Below are 27785 nucleotides of genomic sequence, written 5' to 3'. Positions count from 1 at the left end.
TCCTGCACATTATTAGTGTGGCAAGAAGATGCATTTGCCTGGTACCTAGAACAGATTAATGCATGCCAACTGTCCCTTGCCTTGCCCAAGTTGGTGGCCCACAGACTCCCAGCAGTCTCTGTTTTTCTAGAGGTGGCACAGGAGAGGGCCCCCAGAGGGGGCCTTGAAACTGAGGCCCCTGGGTCTGTCTGTTTTCCTTGGACCCTTTGCTCCTGAGGTCTGGGTTCATCAGGAAGTGTTGTGAGCCTCCATCAGCTCTGGGCTGAGTCTGCGTATCTGATGCCCTCGGAGTTTCCCTGGGTCTCTTCCAGGAGGTGACTGGCTGGGTCAGTAGGATCCCTCGGGCTCTGGTCTGCTTCCCCATTTCCTAGGTTCTGGGGGATCCCGTGACTGCTAATTCTGCCAGCCTGATTCCTGAAGAGGCCTCCACCCTCCAGCCAGCCTGTGGAAGTCATGGGTGGGGCACTTGAGAATAGCTGACAGACAGAGATGCATCCAAAAATTGACATCAGCAGAAGCAAATGTTGGGTATAGCCTGTCAGGGCTCAGGGCAGTCCTATGGAGGGGCTGAGTCCGTGGGGCCTGGAGGTCAGGAGCTCTTACAGAGCTGAGGCCAGGCTCTCATCTGCTTTGTCATGCCATCGGATGATCCCTGAGGCTGTTTCTCCATCTATAAAGTGGGGACAGTAACTTCATCCTCCTCCCAGGGCTACTTTCTGGAGCTCATGAGCTGCTGCCCACAAAGCAGCTGGCATGCAATTGGTACCAAAGGAGGCTGAGTTCTGTTCTTTGCCTCCTCCGGGCTGCGTCTGTGTCGTCTTCACCTCTAGACAGATGGGGCCTGGGGAAGAGGAACGGAACCATTGCCTGCTCAGAGGGACAAGGAGGAGGGCAGTTCTGTCCTGTTTTTGCTGAGATCTAACTAGCCATCAGTTATTTGGGCTATCCTGTGCTACATTCTCTCCTGCACAGAATAACAATGGCTGGGATGGGGGCGGGGACTTCCTCTTGGCTCAGAATGAACATGATATATATTTGAGGGGCATTTGGGGAGTTGCTCGTCTAGCCTCTTGGCAACCTGATGTGGTGACTCGAGGGAGCCCCTCCCCTTAGTGACAATGTTCTCAGTGAGATGCTGTGGGACCTGAGACAGGTACTCCCTGGGTGGGAAGGCAGTTGTCCTCAGATCTTGACCCTCTTCTGACCCCCAAACTCATTGCAGGGACTTCTTGCCCCGAGGATCTGGCATCGTCACCCGGCGTCCCCTGGTCCTGCAGCTGGTTAATTCTACCACAGGTTTGTGTCTTCCATCAGCAGCCATGGGTGGTCCCTCCCCAGTGCGAAGTCCAGCCTAGCTACTGAAGTTGTTTTAAGAGTAGACAAGGTCACCCTCCCCTCCTTGGCCCTTCATCCCAATCTAGACAGTGGGTATAAAGCTGTAAAATGGAGATAAGGGCCCGTAGTGTTTGGAGGTAAAGGGTGGATTACAGGAGAAGGATGCCACTCAGGTGGGCTTCCCAGGTCTGATGCCTCTTTCCCTTCTCCTGCCGGCTTCTGGAGCAGAATATGCCGAGTTCCTGCACTGCAAGGGGAAGAAATTCACCGACTTCGAGGAGGTGCGCCTGGAGATCGAGGCTGAGACCGATCGAGTCACCGGCACCAACAAGGGCATTTCGCCAGTGCCCATCAACCTGCGGGTCTACTCACCCCATGGTGAGGAGACCTGGCCCCGCCTCCTCCTCCCGGTTTCTTTGTCTAGCCTGGCCCCCCGGGCCATTTTTCCAGCCCCACACATTTCATTTATTTATTGAGCATTGCGGTCCTCTACATCCACTTACCTCACGCCCTACCTCCCTAACCCCCCCCACCCCCCCCACCCCCACTTCTGGCCTGGCTCACCAGTAGATGCTCTTTAAGCTGGACCCTGTTCTTGAACTCTGCCCACCTAACCACGCTCACACTGTGAACCTGCCCTCTTTGCTTCTCTGTCCAGTGCTGAACCTGACTCTAGTGGACCTGCCAGGAATGACCAAGGTCCCAGTTGGGGACCAACCTCCTGATATCGAGTTCCAGATCCGGGACATGCTTATGCAGTTCGTCACTAAGGAGAACTGCCTTATCCTGGCTGTGTCCCCTGCCAACTCGGACTTGGCCAACTCTGATGCCCTCAAGATCGCTAAGGAGGTGGACCCTCAGGGTAGGTCCTTGACTGGCAGCGGATGCACAAGGCGAGGCAGGGGGCTAGTTTTAGTTTGGAGGTATCACTACAGAGTCTAAGTAGTGGTGGAATTGGACTTAATCTTTAGACTCATTTCAGCTGGGTATAATGAGGCCTCATCTTAATATAGAAAGTCCAGGACTGAGGCCAGCACTAGCTATACGATGAGTTTGAGGACCGCCTGGGTTACATGAGATCCTGTCACTAAAAGCTAAAAGGAGGGCCCTTAGGTGGCTCAGTAGGAAGAGGTCCTTATTGCCAATGATGACCTCTGCATTTGATCCCTGAAATCCGCATGGAGGAAGGGGAGCACTGAATTCTACAGTTATCTCTGACCCACGGGGCATGGGTGCACTCACATACATAAATAAGGAAATGAATAAATAAATGTGGTGCTTAAAAGACGCACCCCAAGCCAGGCGGTGGTGGCACACGCCTTTAATCCCAGCACTTGGGAGACAGAGGCAGGTGGATTTCTGAGTTCGAGGTCAGCCTGGTGTACAAAGTGAGTTCCAGGACAGCCAAGACTACACAGAAAAAACCCTGTCTTGAAAACAAACAAACAAACAAACAAAAAGACATACCCCCAAAGAAACATTTTATCCTGGCTGGGGATATAGCTTAGTACTGGGTTCTTTCCTGGACTGGTATAGTTAAAATATCATTTTGGCTGGTGGTGATAGCACACACCTTCAATCACAGCACTTGGTAAGTAAGATAGGGCACTCATACATAAAATAAATCAATAAATCAATAAATCACAGCACTTGGGAGGTAGAAACAGGCAGATCTGTAAGTTCAAAGCCAGCCTGGCCTAAAGAGTGAGTTCCAGGGCAGCCAGAGCTATACAGTGCACAGAGAACCCTGCCTCAAAAAAACATAATAATAATAATAATACATGATTTTGGCACCAGTGTGGTAGTACATAGTCAAGAGCCTATCTCTCAGGAGGTGGAGGCACAAAGATCATGAGTTCAAGGCCAGGCCAGGCTATATATCTCAAATTTAAAAAAAAAATTAAAAGTATTTTCTTTTTTATTTATTTTTTCTTTTTATTTATTTATTTATTATTTTTAATTTTTTTGGTTTTTCGAGACAGGGTTTCTCTTTATAGCCCCGGCTGTCCTGGAACTCACTTTGTAGACCAGGCTGGCCTCAAACTTAGAAATCCGCCTGCCTCTGCCTCCCGAGTGCTGGGATTAAAGGAGTGCGCCACCACGCCCGGCTGATTTTTTAAATTATTTATTTATTATTATATGTAAGTACACTGTAGCTGTCTTCAGACACCCCGGAAGAGGGCGTCAGATCTCATCATGGGTGGTTGTGAGCCACCATGTGGTTGCTGGGAATTGAACTCAGGACCTCTGGAAGAGCAGTCAGTGCTCTTATCCGCTGAGCCATCTCTCCAGCCCTAAAAGTATTTTCTTAGCATGGATGTTTTGCTGGCACAATGCTTGTGCGTCACTTGCTTGCACGGAGGCCAGAAGATGGCACTGGATCCCCTCAAACTGTTACAGACATCTGTGAGCTGCCATGTGGGTGCTGGAAACTGAACTGGGGTCTTCTGAAAGAGCAGCCAGTGACCTTAACCACTTAGGCATCTCTCCAGCCCCCTATGCATATCAGGTCTGGAGCCAGCTTGAGCTTCATAGCCAGATCCTCTCTGAAAGAAACAGTAACAACAACAGAAACCATTTTGGCCACTTCGGATCATGAAAGAGGGGCAGCTAAGTGGGCGAGGGGGTGGACAGGGGATGAGAGGAACAGCATGGAAGGTTTGAGAAAGCATGAAGTCCTCTGAGTGAGGTCTGGAGCCACTGTGACAATCCTCTTGTGGTCACTTCCCAGGTCAGCGCACCATTGGGGTCATCACCAAGTTGGACCTGATGGACGAGGGCACAGATGCGCGGGACGTGCTGGAGAATAAGCTGCTCCCTTTGCGCAGAGGTGGGCAAAGGGGAGCTTTTCCCCATCCCCTCCTGGAGCTGCCCGCATCCCTACACCTCCCTCCCTGGTGGGCTGGCTGGCCCTTGACCTTGACCCTGTTCCACAGGTTACATTGGCGTGGTGAACCGGAGCCAGAAGGACATAGACGGCAAGAAGGACATCACAGCCGCCTTGGCTGCGGAGCGAAAATTCTTCCTCTCTCACCCATCCTACCGCCACTTGGCTGACCGCATGGGCACACCCTACCTGCAGAAGGTCCTCAACCAGGTAGGAGGGCAGGCCAGGCCAGGCCAGGGGCGGGGGTGGGGTGGGGTGGGGAGGGAAACAGGAATAATTTCGAGTACACCTTTGTTTGATTGTTTGCTTGTGTTTTGTTTTTTGAAGTTTTATTTTATTTTATATGTATAGCTATTTTGTCTGTGTCTGGTGCCCAAGGATGTCAGAAGAAAGTATTAACTCCCCCTGGGACTGGAGTTACAGATGGTTGTGAGCTGTCGTGAGGTTGCTGAGAATCAAACCTGGGTCCTCTAGAAGAGCAGTCAATGCTCTTAATTGCAGAGCTCTCCAGCCCAGTTTCTTCAGTACATCTTTTTTTTTTTTTTTTAAAGATTTTTTTTTTTTTTTATTATATGTAAGTACACTGTAGCTGTCTTCAGACACACCAGAAGAGGGCGTCAGGTCTCATTACGGATGGTTGTGAGCCACCATGTGGTTGCTGGGATTTGAACTCTGGACCTTCGGAAGAGCAGTAGGGTGCTCTTACTCACTGAGCCATCTCACCAGCCCCTCTTCAGTATATCTTAAGGATGACCAAGATAGATTAGTATACAATGTAGAACCACCTAGATCCAGAGAAGGGAAGCCACTTGTCCCCGTTCCACATGGAGGTAGTGACAAGGGCTTTGCTGACCTTTCCTGTCTGGGACGTGGAAGGGGAGCCCCAGGACTCGCAGCATGTATGGAAGACCGGGATTTTGTGTGGATGGTGGCACTGACTAGAGGTGACGGGAATGCATTCATTCTGGACATCCTGGTCCTTTTGTCAGGATCCAGAGAGGCTGATCCAGAAACCACAAACATTCTAGAAGCTTCCCTGGGCTGTCCCCCCTTCTGGAGTTGTGTGTAGGGGCAGTCAAGACTACCATAGAGCTGGTACCAGACCCCAGCTTCATTCTCACCTTATGCGACACCACTCTCTGAAAAAGAGGACAGTAGTGGCCAGACGCTGCCCCATAGTGTCCCCACGGTGGCTCATGGGGAGAGGGTGTAGGCGAACAGAGCAGACTTGAGCACATGAACTTGAGAATTACCTTTCGGTAATTGGAGCCCAGAGGGTGCAAGGTGGGGTGTCCTTCAGCCTTCCCTGCCTAAAAACATTCCATTACTCAAAATAAGGTAGCTTTAAGTGTGGCTCCAGATTCCTGGCTTCTGTCAGAACCTGAGCTATGGCATATTGATTCGGAAAGCTCATCTCTGGGAGCACCCGCAGAGCTCCCAGCTCACCTGCTGTTGCAGAGGTTCTCAGTGTGTGGGTTGTAACCCCTTTGGGGGTTGAATGACCCATTCACAGGGGTTGCATGTCAAGTATCCCGCATATCAGATGTTTACATTACAGTTCACGACAGTAGCAAAGTTACAGTTGTGAAGTAGCAACAAAAATAATCTTATGGTTGGGATCGCCACCGTAGGAGGAACTGCATTAAAGGGCAGCGACAGGAAGGTTGAGAACCAGTGCTCTACAGCTTCTGGCTAGTCCTCATCAGCTCCATGCCTCCCGGCATCCACACAGAATCCCGGCCTCCCTCCGTCCCCATGCCCAGGCTCGTGGGCACTTAGGCTTGTGACCTTGGTTTTAACCTTTTCCTTACCCGCCACGCCCAGCAACTGACCAACCACATCCGGGACACACTGCCGGGACTTCGGAACAAGCTGCAGAGCCAGCTGCTGTCCATTGAGAAGGAGGTGGACGAGTACAAGAACTTCCGACCGGATGACCCAGCGCGCAAGACCAAGGCCCTCCTGCAGTAAGGCTCCTGGCCCCATTCCCCAGGGCTGAACCTCCAGCCCCTCCCACAATCCAGGGCCCGGGGCTCCCTCCTCTGCATCCTCAGGCCACGCCCTCCTCCCACACAGGATGGTCCAGCAGTTTGCTGTGGACTTCGAGAAGCGCATCGAGGGTTCTGGAGACCAGATTGACACTTACGAACTGTCAGGTGGAGCCCGCATTAACCGGATCTTCCATGAACGCTTCCCCTTTGAGCTGGTTAAGGTAACACACTGCAGTCCCAGGCAGGAGGGGAGGCCCTGACTCTTATCTCCTAGAGGCAGGGCTGACGCTGACCCGCCCCCCGTCTGTTCACCACAGATGGAGTTTGATGAGAAGGAACTGCGAAGGGAGATCAGCTATGCTATCAAAAATATCCATGGCATCAGGCATGTACTGGGACCAGGGTGGGCTCTGCACGGGGCACGGGGCACGGGGCCTGAAGGAGCCTCTTGCAGGAAGGACCTGAGAGTCCTAATCTTCAATCCCCTTAACTCCAACTTTCTGGCTCCTCCGTCGACAGGCTCCAGCTAAGGAGGGAGGTGGCTGGGGGGCCTGGGCTCTCGACAGCCTGCAGTGCACTCTATAGGGATGGGTGCAGCTCTCCCTAGGGCGCAATAACTGCCCAGTGCTGTCCAAGTAGCCAAGCAAAGGGTAGGGTTGCTGGGTGGGGCCTAGGGCATAGCACCCAGATATCGTTCTAAATTGCTTTATGAGGGGAGTTTTCTACTTGTCAGACCCTCCCCCAGCTCCTGTTAGCTCTGCCTCCCCTATTTTACCCACTCCCCTCCTAAGCCACCCCTTGGTGGAGAAAGGAGGGCTGGGAGATAGAGCCTGCTGCTTAGACACCACCCTCCCCTGGGATGGAGAACCCAGACTCTGACTGGCACTGTGCCCATCCAACACCTATGTGAACAAGACAGAAGAGCCCTGTGCTCCTCCTGTAGGCTCCATGCTGCATCTTGACACGAAGTTTGCAGTTTGATAAGTGAGTTGGCCTAGTAGGAAGATCTCGTCTCCTAGTCTTAACAAAAAGCTTGGTTCTCAGAACGGCTCTTAAGGAGGCCTCGGTTCAGCAATTTCCAGAGTTTGGGGATATAGAACCTTTCACAGCAACACTTACAAGGAAGCAAAAGGTACACAGGAAGAGTCTCGAGCAGAGTGGTCTGGCCCAAGGATCACCAACCCATTGACTAGATGGGGACACTGAGGCTCAGAAAGGGTAGTGGGAGGACTCTTCCCCCAGGTACAGCCAGGAGCTGGAGAGGGACCCTAGCCTGGCCCTCCTGGCAAGTGCCAGCCTGTGACACTGTGCCCTTCTCCTGCTCCGGGCGTACAGAACGGGGCTCTTTACCCCAGACATGGCCTTTGAAACCATTGTGAAAAAGCAGGTGAAGAAGATTCGAGAGCCGTGTCTCAAGTGTGTGGACATGGTTATCTCGGAGCTAATCAGCACCGTTAGACAGTGCACCAAGAAGGTAACAGGCAGCCCTCGGCCAGCCCCCTCAGCCCCACCTCTGTCCCTTCCTGCACTGCTCAGCCAGCCCCCACATACCCCAACGCCTTCTCGGTAGCATGCACAGGCCTCAGCGGGGTGGGGAAGGACCTGGACAGGGGAGCCCTCTGAGGGGACCTCACCCACACCTTGATCCCCAGGTCTGGGGAATCAAAGAATTGGACACTAAGAGATCTCCCCTGGCTCAGAGAGAATGCTGTTTAAGGGAATCCTGGGCCCCTGCCTTCCACAGATGTCGGGTTACCTTCCAAGGCTCTAGAAGGGTCTTGGGAAAGCCTCAGTTGGAGGGCATGTGAGGGACAGGACCTTCTGGGGTACTGCGCAGGAACCTGGGCAGCCAGAGGAATGCAGAGGGCCCAGGGCTGGCAGGTCCCATGTCTCCCTGTTGTCCTTCATCCTCTCCACCCTCTCACCCCTCCTTGGGGACTGTCACTCAGGCATTCCATCCTCTTCCACATTCACCTTTCCAGGGACATCCAGCCTCACAGAACTGTCCAGGAAGGCAGGGCTTGGAGGATGTTTCTCACAGCAGGGAATCCGAGGCCCGGGGCACTGAATAACCTACCCCAGCCACACCTGCTAAGAAGTGGCAGAGCTGTTGCTGGGAGCTGGGGCTGTGGACTCTTCAATGCAGTGCTCACTGGTTTCACCCAGGACCCCTCCCTCCCCACTGCTGCCTTGGCCCCTCTCAATCACCGCTCCCCTCTCTGTCTCCTCGCCTCTTCTTGCTTTCTGTCTTTCGGAGCTAAGTGTCCCATGGGCCTGTTAGGAAGAGAGGCAAGGGATGCCCCTTGAGGAGGAAGGGAGGAGCAGGGGCAGGCAAGGAGGTCAGAGTCCGGTTGAGAGGATGGGCTGCCGCAGGCACAAGGCTCCAGGAGGCTTCGTCTGCATTACAGACTGTGCAAGTGGGGAGTGCAGAACCTTGGTATGCAGCCGAGCGTCCTAGCAGAGGTAGCCAATAGGGCTGGGCTTTTGAGTCTGGCTGAAGCAAGTCAGGGACATTCAAAAGCCTAGACTTGCACAGGATGTGTGGCCAGGTCCTGGTCTGGGTCAGGTCCTTAGGAGGACCCAAGGGGCACTGGGAAAGAGCACTGAGGAGGATTGTAGGGGGCACCCCTGGGGCAGAGAATCTGAACTTGGAAAGGGCTCTCTCAGAGCAGGGGTTTGGTTCCCTTACACCTTTGGCCATAACCCCAGAGCCCTGGGGGTGGGGGTACCTGGCAGCACCTGGCAGGTGCAATCCTGGGAGAGGTGGGGGGCTGGGTCCCATGCTCACGGTGTCTTCTGTTCTCTCTCTCTCTCTCTCTCTCTCTCTCTCTTTCTTTCTGTTGGTGTCTCTCTTTTCCCTCCATGCCTGGCCATCCTCACCCACCCTTGAGCCCGGCCGCTTGGCTTTCACTCCCACCCTCTGCCCACCCGGCTGTTCCCTCCTCTCCCTCCTCCTCGGGTGCAGGACGGGACTCTTCACACCTGACCTCGCTTTTGAAGCCACAGTGAAAAAGCAGGTGCAGAAGCTCAAAGAGCCCAGTATCAAGTGTGTGGACATGGTAGTCAGTGAACTCACGTCCACCATCAGAAAGTGTAGTGAAAAGGTATGGCGGCCGCCTGGGAGGGGCTGGGCCCAGCCGGCACCACGTCCCAGTGGTTACGGCTTGCCACGGGCAGAACCATCTACCTAGCAGATGTGATGGCCACTTGGCTCCCCACTGGAATCCAGGCAGTCCCCAGCCTGAGGTTTCCCGCCATCTTATAACCCTGGGACTGCCTTCACTCAGGATCCTGCCAATCCCTTGTCCCTGACAGAGGGCCATACCCCACCCTATTGTTCTCCTTTCCATTGGTAAGGATGACTGTACAGTGGCAACTACGGCGATGACAGGGGATGGCAGCTGTTTACTGAGCAGCTACTATGTGCTTCAGTGGGCCAAGTGCTGGCCCTTACTATGGGACTTAATTCTCTCAACAACTCTGAGCAGTGGGTAGCGTCATCAGCCTTGTGACCAGACAGATCTCAGGAAAAGCAGAGTGGGACTCAGATGGAGGGGGTTCCAGGGTCAGGACCTCTTGGGACAGGAAAGCCAATCCCGGGACCTCAAAACCAGCTTGCCCTAAAGCATGTTGGAGTGCTCAGGGGGAGAACTCTGTATCGGAGTGCTCAGGGGAGCACTCTGTGTGAGTCAGGCATGGGCAGCCCCTTTGGGGTTGTCTGTGACCTTTTCCATGTCGTTTCCCCTCTCTCTCCACTTGAGGATTTTTTAGCCAGGCTGTCCAAAATAGCATTTGCTTTCAGGATGCAGGAGGGGAGCCATTGCCAGTGGGAACTTTGCCAGAATTCTCATACTGTCCCTGAATCTGAAAATGTCTTTTGAGCTGAGGTGTATGTGTGGGGTACACATCTGCCTTGACTTCAAGGTTCTAGTGAGCATCACCCAGTATCTCCAGGCCCTGTTCTGAGGAGTCCCTGTGACTTGGTGCAGAGGCTGGTCCACGGGTCCTCTGTCTGTTGGGCTCAGTCCATAGCAGAAACAGTTCCAGGTCTATGTAAGGGCACTGAGCATGCTCCAATGCTTCTATTTCATTTTTGTTCTCTTTTTTCTCCTCCCCTCCTCTGTTTTTCCCTCCACCATTCCCTCTTCCTCTTCTTCTTTTTTTTTTTTTTTTTTTTTTTTTTTTTTTGAGACATAGACTCACTCTCTTGCCCAGGCTAGCCTAGAATCTACTATGTAGCCCAGGCTGACCTGACCTCATGGCAGTCCCCTGTCTTAGTCTCCTGAGTGGTAGCAGGAAAGGCATGAGCCACTACACCCACCTTGAAAACTTCCATTATTTCTGGGCTGGCCAGCTGGTTCAGTGAGTAAAGCCATCACTGTGCATGTGTGCCTGCACACAAACCGCACACACACACACACACACACACACACACACCACGATATTAAGAAAATAAAATAACTCATTTCAAAAACGTCCCTATTAGAGCATCATTGGCTTCTGTGTCTTAACCGCGTGGACTCTGCTCCTTTCTATCACTGCTCTCATTCTGTTCTGCACACACGCTAGCCCCTAGAAACAGGGTTTTTGTTGTTGTTGCTGTTTTGTTTTTTTCTGATACAGGGTATCTCTGTGTAGCCCTGGCTGCCCTGGAACTCACTCTGTAGACCAGGCTGGCCTTGGACACTGAGATTCATACCTGCTTCTACCTCTCTGAGATTAAAGGCGTGCGCCACCACCTCCTGACCCTATAGAATAATTTTTAATGGTGATGCTAGAGGCCATTGAATGGATTTGTTGAACATTTAATTTTAAAACACATCATAAAGAAACAAGAGTTGGGAGATGGCTCAGTTGGGAAAGCGCTTGCCACACAGCAGGAAGACCTGAGTTCAATTCCCAGTGCCCACATGGAATGTCAGACGCAGCAACATGTGTGGTCCCAGGGCTGGCAAGGCAGACTGGCAGAGCCCTGGAGCCTACTGGCTCACCAGCCTGCCCAAACCTTGGTTCCAGGGTTAGTTAGAGATTCCGCTCAGATACAGGGTGGAGAAGGAGCCTCCACGTGAATATGCACAGGTACAAGTGCACACCCACAAAGCGATACGCTGGTCATGAGTTTCTTTGCACATGAAGATACATTATGCTTCTCTCTTCTTAGATGGTTTCCTTAGGATAGATTGCTAGAAGACTGATGGCTAGATACCAACACTCCAAAGCTCAGAATGCTTTGATGACCTGCCTTCCTCCGGAAAGCAGTCATTATGAATGATAAAGCCCTGAAAGCTCTCTATGCCCATCGAGAGGCCAGCCATAGGCAAAGTCATGCCGCCATAGTGGAAGACCGGGACTATTTAAAGGCAGTGTGGTTGTCCACGCCTGCAATCCCAGCACTGTGGAGTGAAGACAGGAGGCTCGTGAGTTCAAGGTCACCCTCCACTACATAGTTAGAGGCCAGCCTGGGCTACGTGAGATCCTGTCTCAAAATAAAAGAGGCAAGACAGGCCTGTGTGCTTCTGTCAACATGACACTCTATGATTTAAAGTATGCTGTCTGATGGAAAATATGTTGCAGAAAAGAATGTTTGTAGCACTTGGGAGAGGAAATTACTAAGTATTGAATGCTAAAATTCAAAGTCCTATTTACCCAAGGCTAACCGCTGTTTTGAGTGAAAGAAAGGAACAGGGCTGATTCTGTTTCGCAGTGAAGTCTTCTGTGGTTGGTGAGGTGGTTCCTGTGAGCAAGAAATTTGCTTCACAGAGAGCATAACTTCTTAAGAGAGAACCATATTTTGGCCATATGTTTTAACTTCAGCAGTTATTTTTCGTTATATGGCAAAATCCACCTATATTGGTTTTTTTTTTTTTTTTTTTTTTTTTTTTTTTTAGTACCCGTGTTTTCTAGGGAGTTGGGTGTTACTTCCAGCCCTGCTGGGATTGGATGATTTTTTAAATTTAGTTTAATTTTATTTTACTTCTCTGGACACAGCTGAGAGTTTGTTGCTAGGTATAATCTAAGAAGGAAAGCACCCAGGAAGAAGGGCTCCAGGAGGCCATCTAGCAGGGCGGCCTGTGAACCCAGAACTCATGGTTTCGAGAGCTCCACTCCTGACCTCCAAACCAGTGTGGGCTGCAGGCTGGCTGCTCCCCTCAGCCAAGGATGGAGAGAGAGAAAAGTTCCATTTTAAAAACTGGTTAAAAGTCCTGGAGGCAGGCGCTCCGAGGAGGCAGCCAGAATGGAAAAAGATGCTGGAAGGAGCAGAATTTCCTGAGGGGGCTGAGGCAGCCCTGTCCATATGGGACGTGTGGAAAACTTGAGAAATGTAGATGCAGGCTCGGAGCAGGGAGCTGGCTGTGCTCTTCCTGCAAATCTCCCCCTCCTTCCCAGATCCACCCCTACCCCTGCCCTAGGAGGGAGCCTTGGACCACCTCAAAGGCCTGGTAACTGTGACTCAGCCCCAAATTTCTGTCCAGGCTCAGAAGCTTAAAAAAACAAAACAACAACAACAAAAACTCACAGGGCAGCAGACCCCACCAGCCAGTGTTTTTCTAAGCCCCAGGGCTCAGGCTGGTCCTCCTAAGCCACTTGTGCTAGGCTGCCTGAGCTGCAGCCATGATACCTCCACAGGAAGGTTGGATGTGGGCTTCTCTCGAGTCGCCCTTCCCTGGGCTGGCATCCTAAACTCCACTCCCTTCCCCGCCCTCCTCCCCACCCTGACAGTCCCTTTTGACCCTTACATTGCCCTTAGAGTCAGGCACAGAATACCTGGACATCTTCCCAAAGCATCCCCTAAGAATCTTGACCCCAGAACAGGAAGAAAAGCAGGGCCAGGAGCCTGTCTAAGCTGGGTGTTAACGACCCTGGGAGAAGAAGGGTGGTCCTGGTGGGCAGGCTCCATCTTCAGAAGCGCACTGAGGAACCCCATCTAACAGCTGGTTCCAAGCCAGAAGATTGAGGAGGGCAAAGACATTCATCTTCCATTCATCTCCCCATCCCAACGACATGTCCTCTTTAAACATGCTGCTGTCCAGCCCTGCCACAGCCCTGAGGCACAATTACTACCCAGCCAGAGGAGAGGGACTGGGGTAGCACAGGGAGGCCCCAGACTCAGCTCTCAGTCCTCAAGCAGGACAGGCTTTTCAGAAGGGTCAGCATGTAAGAGAGGCTACAGCAGAATGGCTGAGCCAAGAGCAGGGTTCCTAGAAGTTCAAGGTCATCCTTGGCTACACAGAGTACAGTAGGAACTACCAGGTCTGCTAAGTTTCAGACCTGGGCAAATGTAGCTGGCGATGGTGGCAGACAGAGGCATACCTAGGGAGACAGGACAGGGTGGCTTATACCCAGCCAGGCCCCCGCGGGGTACTGCTCATGCTGCTGACGCCCCATCTCTGCATGTCCCTGTGTCTTTGCATGCCTTTGTCCTGTAGCTTCTGCATGTCCTCTGGTGCGACAGCTGTTATTCCCTGTAACTCCTCTTCCCCGGCTCTGGCAAGGAGTCAGTCTGTCCCCAGCCTGACTCAGGAGGTCAGCTGGCACCATAAGCCCTCCCCTCCCCCAGTTCTCACCTGGCTGTCATTCAGAGCCTTTAGGAAAGAGAGAGGTAACCCTAAGGGTCAGTGAACGCCTTGGGAGTAAGGATGCCTCCTCAAAGGCCTGTCTGCCAGGTTGGCCTTTGAGATGGCCACATTAAGATGGTAGCTTCCTCAGTCTGGCTCTTTCTGTAGTTCTCCCCATGGAGACTGCCTCTTGCCCAATGAAATTGCCAAGGTGGGCCAGTAAAGATGGTCCCGGAACTGGGAAGACCCTTGAGCTGTCATTTAGAGTGCACACTTAGGTGGAGGAGCGGCCGTAGTTCGGTGCCATCAGCTTCCTGGGGCCCCCGGGGCTCTCCTTGGCCTGGTTGGTGTTCCCACGCATAGCTCCCAAGACATGCTCCTGGGTCCCTGTACTCAGGTGGGGGTTTGGGTGCCTAATGTCCCAGGCCCTGTGTGTACGTGGCTCTCTCTCCTCCTGCCCTTCTCCAGCTGCAGCAATACCCGCGTCTGCGGGAGGAGATGGAGCGAATTGTGACCACCCACATCCGGGAACGTGAGGGCCGCACCAAGGAGCAGGTGAGCACACGGTCTCCTTTCCTCTTTCCAAGATCACTTTCTGGTCCTCTCTGCTTTCTGATGGGATGACATGGTTAATGTAAAGTGGATCATTGTGGCCCTTTTGAAGGGCACGGTTCGGCAGTACTGAGTACGCTTGGCACCGTGGTACCATCGCCACCACCCACAGAAGGCTTTGTGTCTTGCAGTGTTGACTTTGTCCTTGTCATAAACAGTCCCCTCGCAGCCTCTGACAGCTCCCTCTCTTTCCAATTTATTTAGGTTCCTGTGGTAAGTGAAATCATACAGTATTTCAATCCTTTGGTGTCTGGCTAGTTTCACTTAGCATAATGCCTTTAAGGTTTATCCAAAATATTGTAGCACCTACCAGAATATTCTTTAATGACTGAATAATATTCTGTTGACTATATACTAAGTTTTTGTTTATCTACTACAGTCTTTTCCACCTTAAGTTTTTTCCGTGGATGGGTGTTTTGCCTGTGCGCGTCTCTGTGTACCATTTTTGTGCACTGGAAAATGCAGTGGAGTTACAGTGAACCTCCATGTGGTTGCTGGGAATTGAGCCAGGCCCTCTGGAAGAGCAACCAGTGCTCTTAACCGCTGAGCCATCTCCCCAGCCCTTATCTGCCACCCTCTGGCTGTTGTGTATAATCCTGCTAATTAATATGGCTGGCCAAATATTGCCTCAGGTCCCTACTTGCAATTCTTTGGGGTCTACACTCAGAAGTAGAATTGGTGATCACATGGTGATGCCACGTACCATGTTTTTACTAGTTGTCTTGCGAATTGCGTGCAGGGCCAGACATGCGCTGAGCACACAGGCTACCGCTGAGCTGCATCCCGGGTTGACCCATTTGTTTAGTTATTTGAGAAACCACCACACTGATTTCACCCTTTATACAATCAACTCTCTCTCTCTCTCTCTCTCTCTCTCTCTCTCTCTCTCCTTCTTCCGTTTCTTGTTTCTTTTGCTCCTCCCCTCCCTCCCTTCCTCCCTTTCTTCATCTCTTCCCATCTGTTCTCCACCCCAAACTGAAATCTCACTATGTAGCCTAAGCTGGCCACAAACCTATGATCCTCCTGCCTCATCCTCAGGCAGTGTACCTACCCCCTACATCCAGATTCCAGATCCTTCCTTTTTCTTTGTCTGTCTAGCATCCTTGGCTTCCTGGAGGTCTGTGCAGCCGTCCCCCTGAGGCCTTCCTCTGTCTGTCTGTCTGTCTGTCTGTCTGTCTGTCTGTCTGCTAAGTCTCTGGCTGGCCTTGGGCCCTCACAGCTGATCCCCCTTTTGCATTTCTGTTTCTGAAATATTCATTCATTCACAGATTTAAACACCAGATGTTGTCTTTGGGAAAAGCAGAGATATTTGGGCCTCCTGAGGCTCAGAACAGGGTCTCACTATGTAGCCTGGAACTCACTCTGTAGACCAGGCTGGCCTCAGACTCAGAGATCCGCCGGTCTCTACCTCCCAAGGGCTGGGATTAAAGGCCGGCACCACTTACCCACTCTTTGTCTGTTACCCCTCTAAACTTACCTTGGTGCTCCACCTTCCTGTTCTCTCACCCCACCCCTGTCCTCGCGCATATCCCTTCTCCACAATGCATCCCTGGTTCTCTTCATGTTTTTAAGTCCTTATTATGCCAAATGTCTTTAGGAACAGCTGTGCTCCAGGATTCCTGGAAGGTGGCGTAAGAAGGTGAAAGAGGATCGCTCTGAATTAGAGGCCAGATAGCAAGTAGCAAGTCCCAGGACAGCCAGGACTACATAGAAGGACCCTGTCTTGATAACTTTCTTGGGGGGGGGAGGAGGGCATGAGAACCCCAGGAAGCCCAAGGTCCAGCTAGCTTGGTGTGTGCAATGGTAAATAGCAAGAGGCCTTGTCTCAACCAAAGTAGCCGGCAAGCAAGGAGAGTCAAGGTTATCTTCTGACCTCCGTGGGCACACGTGGTATACACACCGCTCTCACCCACGTCTACCCACAAATCACTTCAGTGTGATGCTACCCAGCATCCCTCCTCCTTCTCCCCTCCATTCCTCTCTCCCTCCAACTGTCCCCATCCAACTGTCTCCCTCCAACTGCGTATGTGTGAGTGTTAGGACTTACGTAGCCCAGGCTGCTTTGAATTCACTACGTAGCAGAGGATAAACTTGCGGTCCTCCTCCTCCTGCTCCTCCCCTCTGAATGCTCAGATTACAGGAATGAGCCACCATGCCCACTTTATGTGGTGTTTGTTAGAGAATGAAGCCAGGGCTTCCTGCATGCTAGGCAAGGACTCTGTCACCTGAGCCACACCCCCCAGCTTCAGCGCTACCTCTAGGAACCAGATTCTTCTGGTGCATTGTGCCTTTCTCTCGACCACAGTCACACTATTGAGCATCTGCTGGCTCTCTCTGACATGCTGAAAGAGTGACTCACTTCAGAGTAATTTGTGTTCGCCAGTCCTTCAGGTCCAGAAGTGCTTCCTCAGCAGAATGTCCGCCTCAGGAAGGACAGGCCCCAGCTCACAGGATGGAAGGAAGAGGACTTAGGGGTGGACCCAGCAGTCATTTTCATCAAGACTCAAGGCTGGACGTGGTGGCATTTGCCTGGAACCCCAGCTCTTTGGAGGCAGAGGCAGGAAGATCAGGCATTCAAAGCTAGCCTCAGCTACCTAAAGAATCTGAAGCCAGACTTGGGCTGTGTAAGACCCTGTCTCATAAACCAAACCAAAACAAACCACAGCAAAACAAAAGACCCAAATACAAGTAGCATCACACTTCAGAATTTGTAGTGTGTATGTGTGTTGTGTTCCCCCACAACAGCCTAGAATGTTCCTATGCTTTTGAACATCTACAGAGTCTTTCATTGTCAGGTCACCTAATCTATTTCACTCTCTAATGACCATTGCCTTGTTCCCAAATTTCTTCCATTACAAATTATACCACACCCAAGCTTGTAGACATGGGCCTATTGTCCCTGGTACTGGGTACTGGGAAGACTGAGGTCGGAGGAGAGCTTACACCCCAGAGTTCAAGACTAGCCTGGGCAGTGAATATAAACATCTTGTGAGAGAGAGAGAGAGAGAGACAGAGAGAGACAGAGAGAGACAGAGAGAGAGAGAGACAGAGAGAGACAGAGAGAGAGAGAGANAGAGAGAGACAGAGAGAGAGAGAGACAGAGAGAGACAGAGAGAGAGAACTTTACCCACCTTGGACACTCTGGCTCCTAGATCTTTGATTATTTGATGAACTTATCTGAGATACAGTTCTAGAAAGGTTAACTTTAATGTTAAGCATTACCAGGTCACCTTCCACAAGTAACACTAATTACTCACAGCAGCCCCTGCCTCACTTATGTAGGTATGTGTATGTAGGTGTGTTCCATCCACCACAGTACAAAAACAAGAGTTACAGCGCTGGGTCTGGGGAGATGGCTCAGAGGTTAAGAGCACTGACTGGCTGCCAGGGTTCGGTTCCCAGAACCCACATGGCAGCCCACAACCACCTGTAACTCCAGTTTTAGGTGACTGGACGCCCTCTTCTGGCCTCTGTGGGCACTGTATGTAAGTGATGCATACAGAGGCATGCAGACAAAACATCCATACGCATAACATAAATAATAATCCGTAAATCTTCAAAAGTAAAAAAAAAAAAAGAGCTACCGTTCCATCTTCCTATGTACATGCTATCCTAACCTTTATTAACACTTACTATTCATTAGGGTTAAGATAGATCTGCTGGGCGTGGTGGCACACGCCTTTAATCCCAGCACTTGGGAGGCAGAGGCAGAGGCAGAGGCAGAGGCAGGCAGATTTCTGAGTTCGAGGCCAGCCTGGTCTACGAAGTGAGTTCCAGGACAGCCAGGGCTACACAGAGAAACCCTGTCTCTAAAAAAAAAGAAGTGGGGGGAGATATTTCTGCATTGTCTAGGAGCTCTTTATGAATAAGGGTGAACAATTTTTACATATTTTAAAACTGTTTTTATTAGCATATATTAATTATATATAACAATGAATTCAGTTTTTGCATACTTTTTTTTTTTTGGTTTTTCGAGACAGGGTTTCTCTGTGTAGCCCTAGCTGTCCTGGAACTCACTTTGTAGACCAAGCTGGCCTCGAACTCAGAGATCTGCCTGCCTCTACCTGCCACCTTGCCAGGCTTGACCTGTCTTTTCTTTTGTCTTTCAATTATTGACTATAGGGACTTTTTATTTATTATGGATCCTAACCTTCTAAATGTACCAAAAGCATCTCTCTCCTAGCTTATCATCATTCTTAAACTCTGTGTCATCTTTTCTATTTGTTCACCGACTTGGGGACCCTTGAAGGTCATGCTTCTCATCGACATTGAGCTGGCTTACATGAATACCAACCACGAAGACTTCATAGGCTTTGCCAAGTGAGTGTTCCCAGGAGTGATCCTCTGTGTGTGTGCATGCACATAAGCATGCATATGTGCACATGTGTGTATGTAGATTCCAGTTCTGCCAGCTTAACCCTCTACGTACTGTGCCGTATGAGCAGTGAGCAGTGGAGCTGGGCCTCTTGAGAGAAATTTTGAGACTCCTCCCCTCTCTCCCATTAGTGCTCAGCAGAGGAGCAACCAGATGAACAAGAAGAAGACTTCAGGGAACCAGGTGAGTGGGCCCCAGTCTCCCATGCCAATGGATGGAGGATGCCGGAAGGACTTGGAGCTCTGAGAACTCCCTCTCCCAATGGGAAGGGTCCTACAGGGGCCAGAGAGCCTGCCCTCTGCCAGCCACAAGCTTCTCACTCTGCCTCAGTAATCCTCTTTCCTCTCTCCCCAATGATGCTTCTCCTGGTTGCTATGGTTACTTCTCCTGGTTGCTATGGTTACCTCTTTGCAGGATGAGATTCTGGTGAGTACCAGGACTGGGGGCGGGGAGGGGGTCTTGGCTTGTGCAGTGACGGGGAGTCTTGCTGGTGATGGGGATCTGCATGGGGCAGAGGGCACCCTTTGTCTGAGCGCCTTACACATACCAGCACATAATTTTCACACCTGCTCCACAGGACAGAGAAAGGCCCAGCCATGCTCACAGTCCCATAACCCATCTATAAGTGCACACAAGCCAAGCACCTGCTGTAGGCAGAGCTACCCTACACGGGGATGGATGGGTCCAGGGCTAGGTAGATGCTCTTTAAAAGTCTGTTGGAGGAATGCTTAGTGACTGTTTGGAGTGGGTATGAGACAGGCATGTTCTTAAGAAGCAGACAGTGGAGGGCTGGAGAGATGGCTCTGTGGTTAAGAGCACTGACTGCTCTTCCAGAGGTCCTGAGTTCACTTCCCAGCAACCACATGGTGGCTTGCAACCGTCTGTGAAGGGATCTAATGCCCTCTTCTGGTGTGTCTGAAGACAGCTATTGTGTACTCATAGACATAAAATAAATATTTTTTTAAAGGAAGCAGACAGTGACCCCCAATGGAGAGTTAAGACATGATGAAGTCAGAAGGCTGGTCTCCTCGCCTGGCTCCTTGCCCCATGCTTCAAATGGCTGTGGAAACAGCGCTTATCAGCTTCCCTTGCCCCAATCCAGTTATGCACAGGAGACCTGGAGTCTTCAGTATTTCCCACATTGTTTCCAGAGGCTGTAACTGGTGTGATAACTGTTTCCCACCCAGCTTTGGGCCTTGGTCATCTCCCAGCCCAGGTTCTGAGTCTCAACTCACAGTAGGTGCTCAGAGAAGGAAGACCAAAAGAAATTGTATCTCAGGAAGGTTCAGAGCCTGCCCCTGCCCCATCCCTGCCTCTGCCCCATGAAGGCCTAGTACCTATAGACAGGGCCCTGGTAGGGCCTCTGAGAGTCCTGGGTAGGATGAGACTCTCCAGCTCAGGTACTCCGCACGGGAGCTAGGTAGGCAGGTGAGAGAGAACATAGGCTTGGGCGTGGCTAAGAGGAGGGAAAGGCTAAGTCAGCCAGGAAGCAGAGTGCACAGTGTGCAGCCAGATCATGGGACAGCAACAGACTCTGCTCCAAAGGCAGGCACTGAGGGGATCCTACTGGCAGGCTGGGAGAGGGCTGGCGAGGTGTCTGGTCCCAGCCACCCTGCTAATTTGTTAATTGACCAAAGCAGCGGTGATCTCCCCTCTGCTCGGGTGCTGGTGGACTGTGTGATTTCAATTCCCAGTGAGGTTCTCAGAAGCTGGAGAGGGTCGGGAAAGGCTGGAAGCAAGATGTGCACCCAGGCCTCCAGAGCAGCACCCATGAAGTAAGGGCCATGGAGGGAGCAGGGCACAGTCCCTCCAGTCAGGATCACAGCAGCAGGGGGCGGGGCTTGGGGAACAAGCACGGCCTGGGGGGGGGTGTTGTAATAGACCTCTGGACATGGACTCTTGTTACTCCCGACTTTTGATAGGAAGTTCAGGCCTGAAAAATGGGTGGCGGGATGGAGAGATGGCTCAGTGGTTAAGAGCACTGACTGTTCTTCCAGAGGTCCTGAGTTCAAATCCCAGCAAACACATGGTGGCTCATAACCATCCATAATGAGATCTGGGGTGTCTGAAGAAAGAGGGAGAGAGAGAGAGAGAGAGAGAGAGAGAGAGAGAGAGAGATGGGTGGCTTTGCTTCTCCCTTCGGCCCCAAAGGCTCTTAGAACTGTAACAGCTCAGTGTTCCTGTATTCATGTCACCACAAGCATCCATCCATCACTTACTGACTGACCAGCACTCTACAAAGTGATGAGGGGCACTGGGAGATGGATGCATTAACAGGAAAGGTTGTATAAGTGGGGTAATATCGTTCTTTCTGGAGAGGGTGGGAGGGGAGAGAGAGAGAGAGAGGATTAAAATTGCAGTCTCTGTTACAGAAGCAAACATAAAAGACTGATCAGAGATCATTACTGTGCTTCTGATTGGCGTGGGGGGTAGGGAGAGCTGCTCACCGTGTAAGTCTGAATGGACACCAGAGGGCAAGTAGGCACACACCAGGCAACAGGGAAGAGGGGCAACCGCAGCAAGTACAGGTTGCTAGGGTTAGGAACCCGCGTTTGGGACCCTCAAACGATGCTTGGAATTCCCTTACCCTTACATCCGCCAAACTCTGCTTGCATACTGTTAGCGACGGGGCACTCACCCTCTATTAAGTGGCCAATCCCTGGCTCCTACATCTCTGGCAGATAGAAGGCACTCTATCTGGAGCTGACCTTTGCTTTCCTGTCTTCCACTCTCTTCACTTGTGGTTCAGATCAGGGCAGGTCTGGCCCCCACCCTCTCTGACCGGTCGGGCCTCAGAGAATTGGAGAAGCGGCTTTTGAAGGCCTCTTCAGTCCTCCCCTCCTCCATGGGGAAGCCGGGCCCATGCCCACTGACCTCCTCCCCCACTCCCCGTTCCAGGTCATTCGAAAGGGGTGGTTGACCATCAACAACATCGGCATCATGAAGGGAGGCTCCAAGGAGTACTGGTTTGTGCTGACTGCTGAGAATCTGTCCTGGTACAAGGACGATGAGGTGAGTCAGGGGATTGCTGTCTGTCAAGGGTCATGTGGACTAGGCCACACCCCAGGGGTCTGAAAAGACTTGTACCAGGGTGCAGAGGAGGATGTACAATCAGAGAGTCACCCTCTCATCCAGGCTGGAAGGAGAAGATGGCAGGCTTGGAAGCACCCTCGAGTGGGAAGGCAGGGTTGCTGGGTGCCGTTCCCTGACCCGGCAGCCCAGTGGCCTTCCTGTTTTCTCACTCCAAGGCGTGCCTCCTCCTCTGTGGCCCTTACAGGACCATGACACACACATGTCCAGCTGCCAGACACTCAGTTAACTCCTGCACCCCAGTACCCTCAGTCCCTGCCAACCAAGGCAAGCTGTTCAGGATTCTTCCAGGCCAGGGGACCAGTAGTGATGATGGCCTACGGAGCCAGCCCCTGCCTCCCCCCCACCCCCAGAATAGCCCCTTGCCTGCTAGGGCACCTAGAGGCCCCCACCAGTCTCCTCCAGTTACTGGTCTCCTTTAAGAATGAGTCTGTTTGGCTTTCACATCTGGATTCCAGAGGTGACCAGCGAGAATGGGGGGGGAGCAGACAGGGGGGTGTTGTGGTAATGAACTCCAGCTGGCCAAGGAGTGGGGGGAAGGGAGCCTCTTTCTCCTGAGGGGACTACCATAAGACAGGGTGCTCTCAATGGGGCAGTAGCATTTTAGAGTGTGTGTTGGGGGGGCTGTGATTTGCGCCATCATGGCCCCTCCTTGATCACTGTCTCTTCCAAGTCTGCCTTGGGAAGGGGCTCCACCTCCCCACCTTGGGCGGGGTCCTCTGTCGTCACTAGGGGTGGGGGCGCCAAGCCATCTGGACCTCATTACCCCAACCCTGGCCTCTCCTCAAGCACAGGGGCCCCTGGAAGGGCTGGAGTGTGATGTGGTGTGGGACTGGGAGGTGGCGTCCTATATCCCCTGGCAGCCCCCCTAGGCGGCCCCCGTGCATCTCCTATTCCCATATCTAAGATCCTTATACAGAGTTGGGGGAATGGTGGCCCCATATCTGGCTACCCAGTGAGCTAAACTGAAAAGCACATATCTGTCTGTATAAATACCCGGGTGAGTCTTTTTTTTTTTTTTTAAGTTTTGTGTTTAGTTGTATGTGGAACCTAGCTGAGTATTGGATGTAGAGAGGTGGGGCCTCTGTGTGTGTCTCTGTGTGTCTTATGGATGTTGCCAGTATATGTGTGTGTGCATGTTGTGTGTTGGAGTATAAACACCTAGGTGTGAATTTATGTGCTAGCATGTGACTTTACTGTCTGTACTGAGTGTCAGTGTAGGGGGGGGGGCTGGAGGCGGGAGAATGTGAACGAGGGATATTTGAGTGTGTGTGTGTGTGTGTTTGGGATGTGAGAGTGGGGGAAGGGAGCATCCCATTGTGAGGTTGTGTGTCTGAGTGCGAATGCATGCACTTAAGTGTGAATTTGTGTGTGTGTGTGCGCGCGCGCACACGCACGCGTGCCTGGGCATGGATGTGTGCTTCAAAGCTGGGGTGCACAGATGTATACCTCTGAGCTAGTGTGAGCATTGAAGTGCATTGTTGGGATGGGAGTTCGGTTTTGCACTAGGGTACCTGGAGTTGGGCTTGGGCAGGGGTCTGGTCCCCTCAGCCCAGCCATTTGCTTTTTAGTCTTTGGGTTAAGGAAACCTTTTGACAGACAGGCAGTCACCCACTCCAACAACCTCCCCCACCCCACCCTCTTCCCTCGTCTTACTCCGATGCCCTCCCCCATCACCACAACCTCCTATGTGTCCCGCAGCGCGATGGCAGTCACAAAGCCCTGCGCCTCCTCCCAGTCCACCCCGTGCCCCCCCCCGCCCCCACCTCCCTGCCCCAGGTCCAGGCTCTGGTACTAGAAGACAGCAGGGGGGTTGGTGCGGCTCTCCAGCGACGGTGCCGAGGGTCTAACCCAGCCCAGCCTAACCAATGTGCAGACTACTGTACAATTTGGGAGTCCTGAACAGGTAGTCTAAACACTGGGTAGACGGAGTGGAGGTATCCTCTGGTCCATCCAGGCAGCAGCGTCTGTCCATCCGATGGGAGCTTTGGTCCCATCCCCTGGAGATACCGATGCACCCAGTCCCAGCTCCCATGTCCCCAGCCCCAGCCAGCCAGCCGTGGTCCCTCTCCGCTCCCGACTCCCCTTCTGCCTCCTTTGACGTGGCAGGGGTGAGCGGGAGCTGGGTTGGGAAGGAGGGGCCTGGGGAGGGGGCCGGCAGGAAGGGAGGGCAGGGGGAGGAGGCCACTCCTACCTAGTGTCCAACCCGGAGCACAAGGCGGCTGTGGCGGGCCTCCCTAGATGGGTTCCAGATGTTCCCTGGCCGTGTGTGCAACTTCCTCCTCTCCTCCCCCTGCCGCCCTCTGGGGCTCCCGGCCACCCGCCTGGCATAAAGAGGGCTTTATGTGGCTGCACAGGCCAGGCGGGTGTTGGGGGCAGAAGGGTGGAGATGACGCCAGGGTGGGAAAGCAAGGTCCTCCTAAACCCAGCCCCCACCTGAGATCCAAGACGAGGCTTGTGGAACCCCACACAGAGCATCCATCCTGCAGAGATCCTACGCATTGGGTGGGACCCTTGTGACCCAGGCGGCAGAAACTTCTCCTTCCTGGTGCCCATCTGGGGTGTCCCCTCCCAGGCTCCCTGAACTCTTCCCCTGGAACACAGAGGCTACAGACACAGACATATCTGTCTACAGATTTATACAACTTCATCCACCAAACAACCCAGACATGTCTAGCTCACTGCACAAACCCTCTGTGAGCACATGGCCCTGAAGTCTTATTATGTCCTAGTCACAATCACCACACACATCCACAATGGCACGATCACATTACCCTATAGGCCTGTGCATACGTACACCTATGTCCTATGAACACAATAGCGACAGACTCGATTGGCCCTGCAATTCTTGGCCACACAACCACACACATGTTTATACACATACAATTTCCAGGCTTGTGCTGTGTGTCTGATTGGTAACACATGGGTGGCTGGAAGGGGGAGACGGGGAGTGGGCCGAGCCAGCCCTTTGAAGCCTCCAAGGCTAGTGTACCCCCCCGCCCCCCATCTCTGTAGTCAGGAAATGAAGTCAGAGGCAGCCAGGCTGAAAGGCAAGAGAGCCTCATGCGAGCCATCCCTGCCTGAGGCCCAGCCTGGCTTGTCTCCAGGACTTGCTTTAGGTGGGATGAGGGAGACCCCATTGGCCCGACGGCCTTTGCCAGTCCCTTATACCGTGGCATATATACAGGGCTGCTCGCGATTGGCTCGAAAGCTATGTGGGTCTGGAGGCTGGTGATATCCAGATGGGGCCGGAGTTTACTGTATGTGCAGTAAACACACGTGCAGCGGGAAGGGCTACAGCCCAGGACTACTTGGGGTGTTCACCAACATGAATCAGTCTGAGGGACGGAGGCTTGGCAGCACCAGGCTGATCCCTGCCCCCTCCCTTCTCAACAGGAGAAAGAGAAGAAGTACATGCTGTCTGTGGACAATCTGAAGCTGCGTGATGTGGAGAAGGGCTTCATGTCAAGCAAGCATATTTTTGCCCTCTTCAACACAGAGCAGAGGTGCCTACCTGCCCCTTGCTGAGCTGCTGAGACCCTAGACCCTGAAAGGCCCAAACCATTGCCTGCTGTGTAGAGAATGGGTACACAAATCCAGGGACCTGTCATCAATAGCTACAAAGTTTCTCCTGAGTGCTAGGGCCATGTCTAAGCATCCTCCTTCCCTCTCCCTCCTCCCCTCCCTCCTCCCACCCCTCCTTTCTCACAGCCACTTACCTCTTGTCTGCCCCTCACAGAATACTCTGCCAGGTGCTAGAAACAAAAAGCAGAAAGATTGTCTCTTCTGGAAGGAGTTCGGGACTAGAGCTCACTTTCCAGTTTCAGGCTGGCTCTTCACCACCCCCTCTTTTTTTTTTTTTTTTTTTTTTTTTTTTTTTTTTTTTTTTTTTTTTTTAACTCACTTGGGACCAGGCTAGTCTCAGACTCACAGGGATCCACCTACCTCTGCCTCCCAAGTGCTGGGTGTAAAGGCATGTGCCACTGCTGCCTNCTAGAGCTCACTTTCCAGTTTCAGGCTGGCTCTTCACCCCCCCCCCTTTTTTTTTTTTTTTTTTTTTTTCCTTTCTTTTCTTCTTCTGTCCTGGAACTCACTTGGGACCAGGCTAGTCTCAGACTCACAGGGATCCACCTACCTCTGCCTCCCAAGTGCTGGGTGTAAAGGCATGTGCCACTGCTGCCTGGCTCCAGGCTGGCTCTTAAGTGTGTGGGCTCTTTCGTACTCAGAGATAAGAATTGCAAACAGCTACCATCTGCTTAAAAGGTCCTGAGACCCACGCCAGGGCTGGACTGCCTGTCTCCTTTCTCCTTTCCTTTTGAGACAGGGTCTCATTTATGTAGTCCAGACTGGCCTCAAACTGAAGCATCTCCTTGGACTCTCAAGTACAGGGATTAGTGTGTGTCCATGCCTGGCTTCTGTCTCATCTACACTCTGAGCTACTTGTTACCCTGAAGCATCCCAGTGGCCCTACCAGACAGGAATCATTACCAACCTACCTCCCGAATGAGAACACTGAGGTTTCAGTGATGGGTACTAAACACGAGGACCCTAAAGCTCCCTAAAGCTCACATGTCCTCATCCCCTGAGCAGGGTGGGGCTTGCCTTCATCTCTCCTCCCGCCTACTCAATCCTGCAGGAATGTCTACAAGGATTACCGGCAGCTGGAACTGGCCTGTGAGACACAGGAGGAGGTGGACAGTTGGAAGGCTTCCTTCCTGAGGGCTGGCGTGTACCCTGAGCGTGTTGGGGTGAGTGGCAGTGGAGTAAGGGGAGAGGCCAGCTGCCTGTCCCTGGGGGCTTCAGGGGGCCAGGCTCAGAGAGGTTCTGAGCCCTTATTTGACTCGCAAAGAGCAAGCATCCCTTGCTACCTATATGAGTTTGGAATAAAGCCCTCTGGTTTCCCACTCTCCTCACTACTGGAGGAGAGTTTCCTGTACTTTCATACACTGGTGCCTTCAGGGGTGCCTCTCACATCTCTCCCCCGCCCCATCATTGTGGCAGTGGGTACATGTACCAGGGTCAGAGTAAACTGTGCTAAGCTCACACAATCTCTTCCTCTCTCTCTCTCTCTCTCTCTCTCTCTCTCTCTCTCTCTCTCTTTCTCTCTCTCTCAAATGTGCTCCTTGGTGGTGGCGGTGACCATGCTGATGCGACTTCTGTGGCTCTGACGTGGACCTTCAGGACAAGGAGAAAGTAAGTGTACAGTCTCTTCTAGTCTGGCACCCACAATGGCCAAGTGGGGGAGCTTGGAAATGCTCTTTTCTAATGTATGGATTGGGAAACTGAGACAAAATCTAGCCACTAGGGTTAGAGTCAAGTCAAGGCTGAATAAGCAGAGTCAGGGTCCTGCGAGGCACAGAGGTGAGCTGGAGCCCCGAGTTGCCCTCAGCGCGTCTGTGTGGCTGGCACCCTTGTGAGGGCTGAGGTCTTTTAGTGACTCCTGGAGTCTGGTTGCACAAGCCCTGCTACACTGATGCCTTGTGTTCCCAATGGCAGGCCAGTGAGACTGAGGAGAACGGCTCTGACAGCTTCATGCACTCGATGGACCCTCAGCTGGAGCGCCAGGTGGAGACCATCCGGAACCTGGTAGACTCGTACATGGCCATTGTCAACAAGACCGTGCGGGATCTCATGCCCAAGACCATCATGCACCTCATGATCAACAATGTATGTACATCGCTGTGGGCTATGCAGCGTGACAATGCATGTACATCGCTGTGGGGTGTGCAGTGTGACAATGTGTGTACATCGCTGTGGGGTGTGCAGCGTGCTGGTGTAAGACCAAGCAGCCGGTTGGCTTATTTCTTTTTATCACATTATTTACGAATTCACAGGGTGCCGGGCGTGGTGGCACACACCTTTAATCCCAGCACTTGGGAGGCAGAGGCAGGCGGATTTCTGAGTTTGAGGCCAGCCTGGTCTACAGAGTGAGTTCCAGG

At 52.4% G+C, this 27785-nt stretch overlaps 1 protein-coding gene across 9 annotated transcripts in view; it reads left to right on the top strand.

Moving 5' to 3' along the window:
* Positions 1-27785, top strand: part of Dnm1 (dynamin 1) — a 44776-nt gene that overhangs the window by 10882 nt on the left and 6109 nt on the right. For 6 of the 9 annotated variants that reach the window (XR_003835279.1, XM_029471206.1, XM_029471214.1 and 3 more), the window contains exons 2-19: positions 1223-1296; positions 1564-1713; positions 1994-2197; positions 4067-4165; positions 4272-4432; positions 6047-6189; positions 6299-6434; positions 6531-6598; positions 9179-9317; positions 14238-14324; positions 18631-18701; positions 18888-18939; positions 19171-19182; positions 21655-21768; positions 25243-25352; positions 26483-26594; positions 27028-27039; positions 27343-27513. Coding sequence is in view for 8 of the 9 variants with exons in the window: in XM_029471206.1 (XP_029327066.1) it covers positions 1223-1296; positions 1564-1713; positions 1994-2197; positions 4067-4165; positions 4272-4432; positions 6047-6189; positions 6299-6434; positions 6531-6598; positions 9179-9317; positions 14238-14324; positions 18631-18701; positions 18888-18939; positions 19171-19182; positions 21655-21768; positions 25243-25352; positions 26483-26594; positions 27028-27039; positions 27343-27513 (1915 nt within the window). In the remaining variant the exon portion in view is untranslated. Of the gene's footprint in view, positions 1-1222; positions 1297-1563; positions 1714-1993; positions 2198-4066; positions 4166-4271; positions 4433-6046; positions 6190-6298; positions 6435-6530; positions 6599-7548; positions 7688-9178; positions 9318-14237; positions 14325-18630; positions 18702-18887; positions 18940-19170; positions 19183-21654; positions 21769-25242; positions 25353-26482; positions 26595-27027; positions 27040-27342; positions 27514-27785 lie in introns of all 9 variants that reach the window. The other 3 variants (XM_029471202.1, XM_021182417.2, XM_029471163.1) reach the window with 1 other exon arrangement.

Source organism: Mus caroli, chromosome 2 (assembly GCF_900094665.2).
Source record: "Mus caroli chromosome 2, CAROLI_EIJ_v1.1, whole genome shotgun sequence".
Taxonomy (NCBI): Eukaryota; Metazoa; Chordata; class Mammalia; order Rodentia; family Muridae; genus Mus; species Mus caroli.
This window is presented reverse-complemented; position numbering and strand designations above follow the sequence as displayed.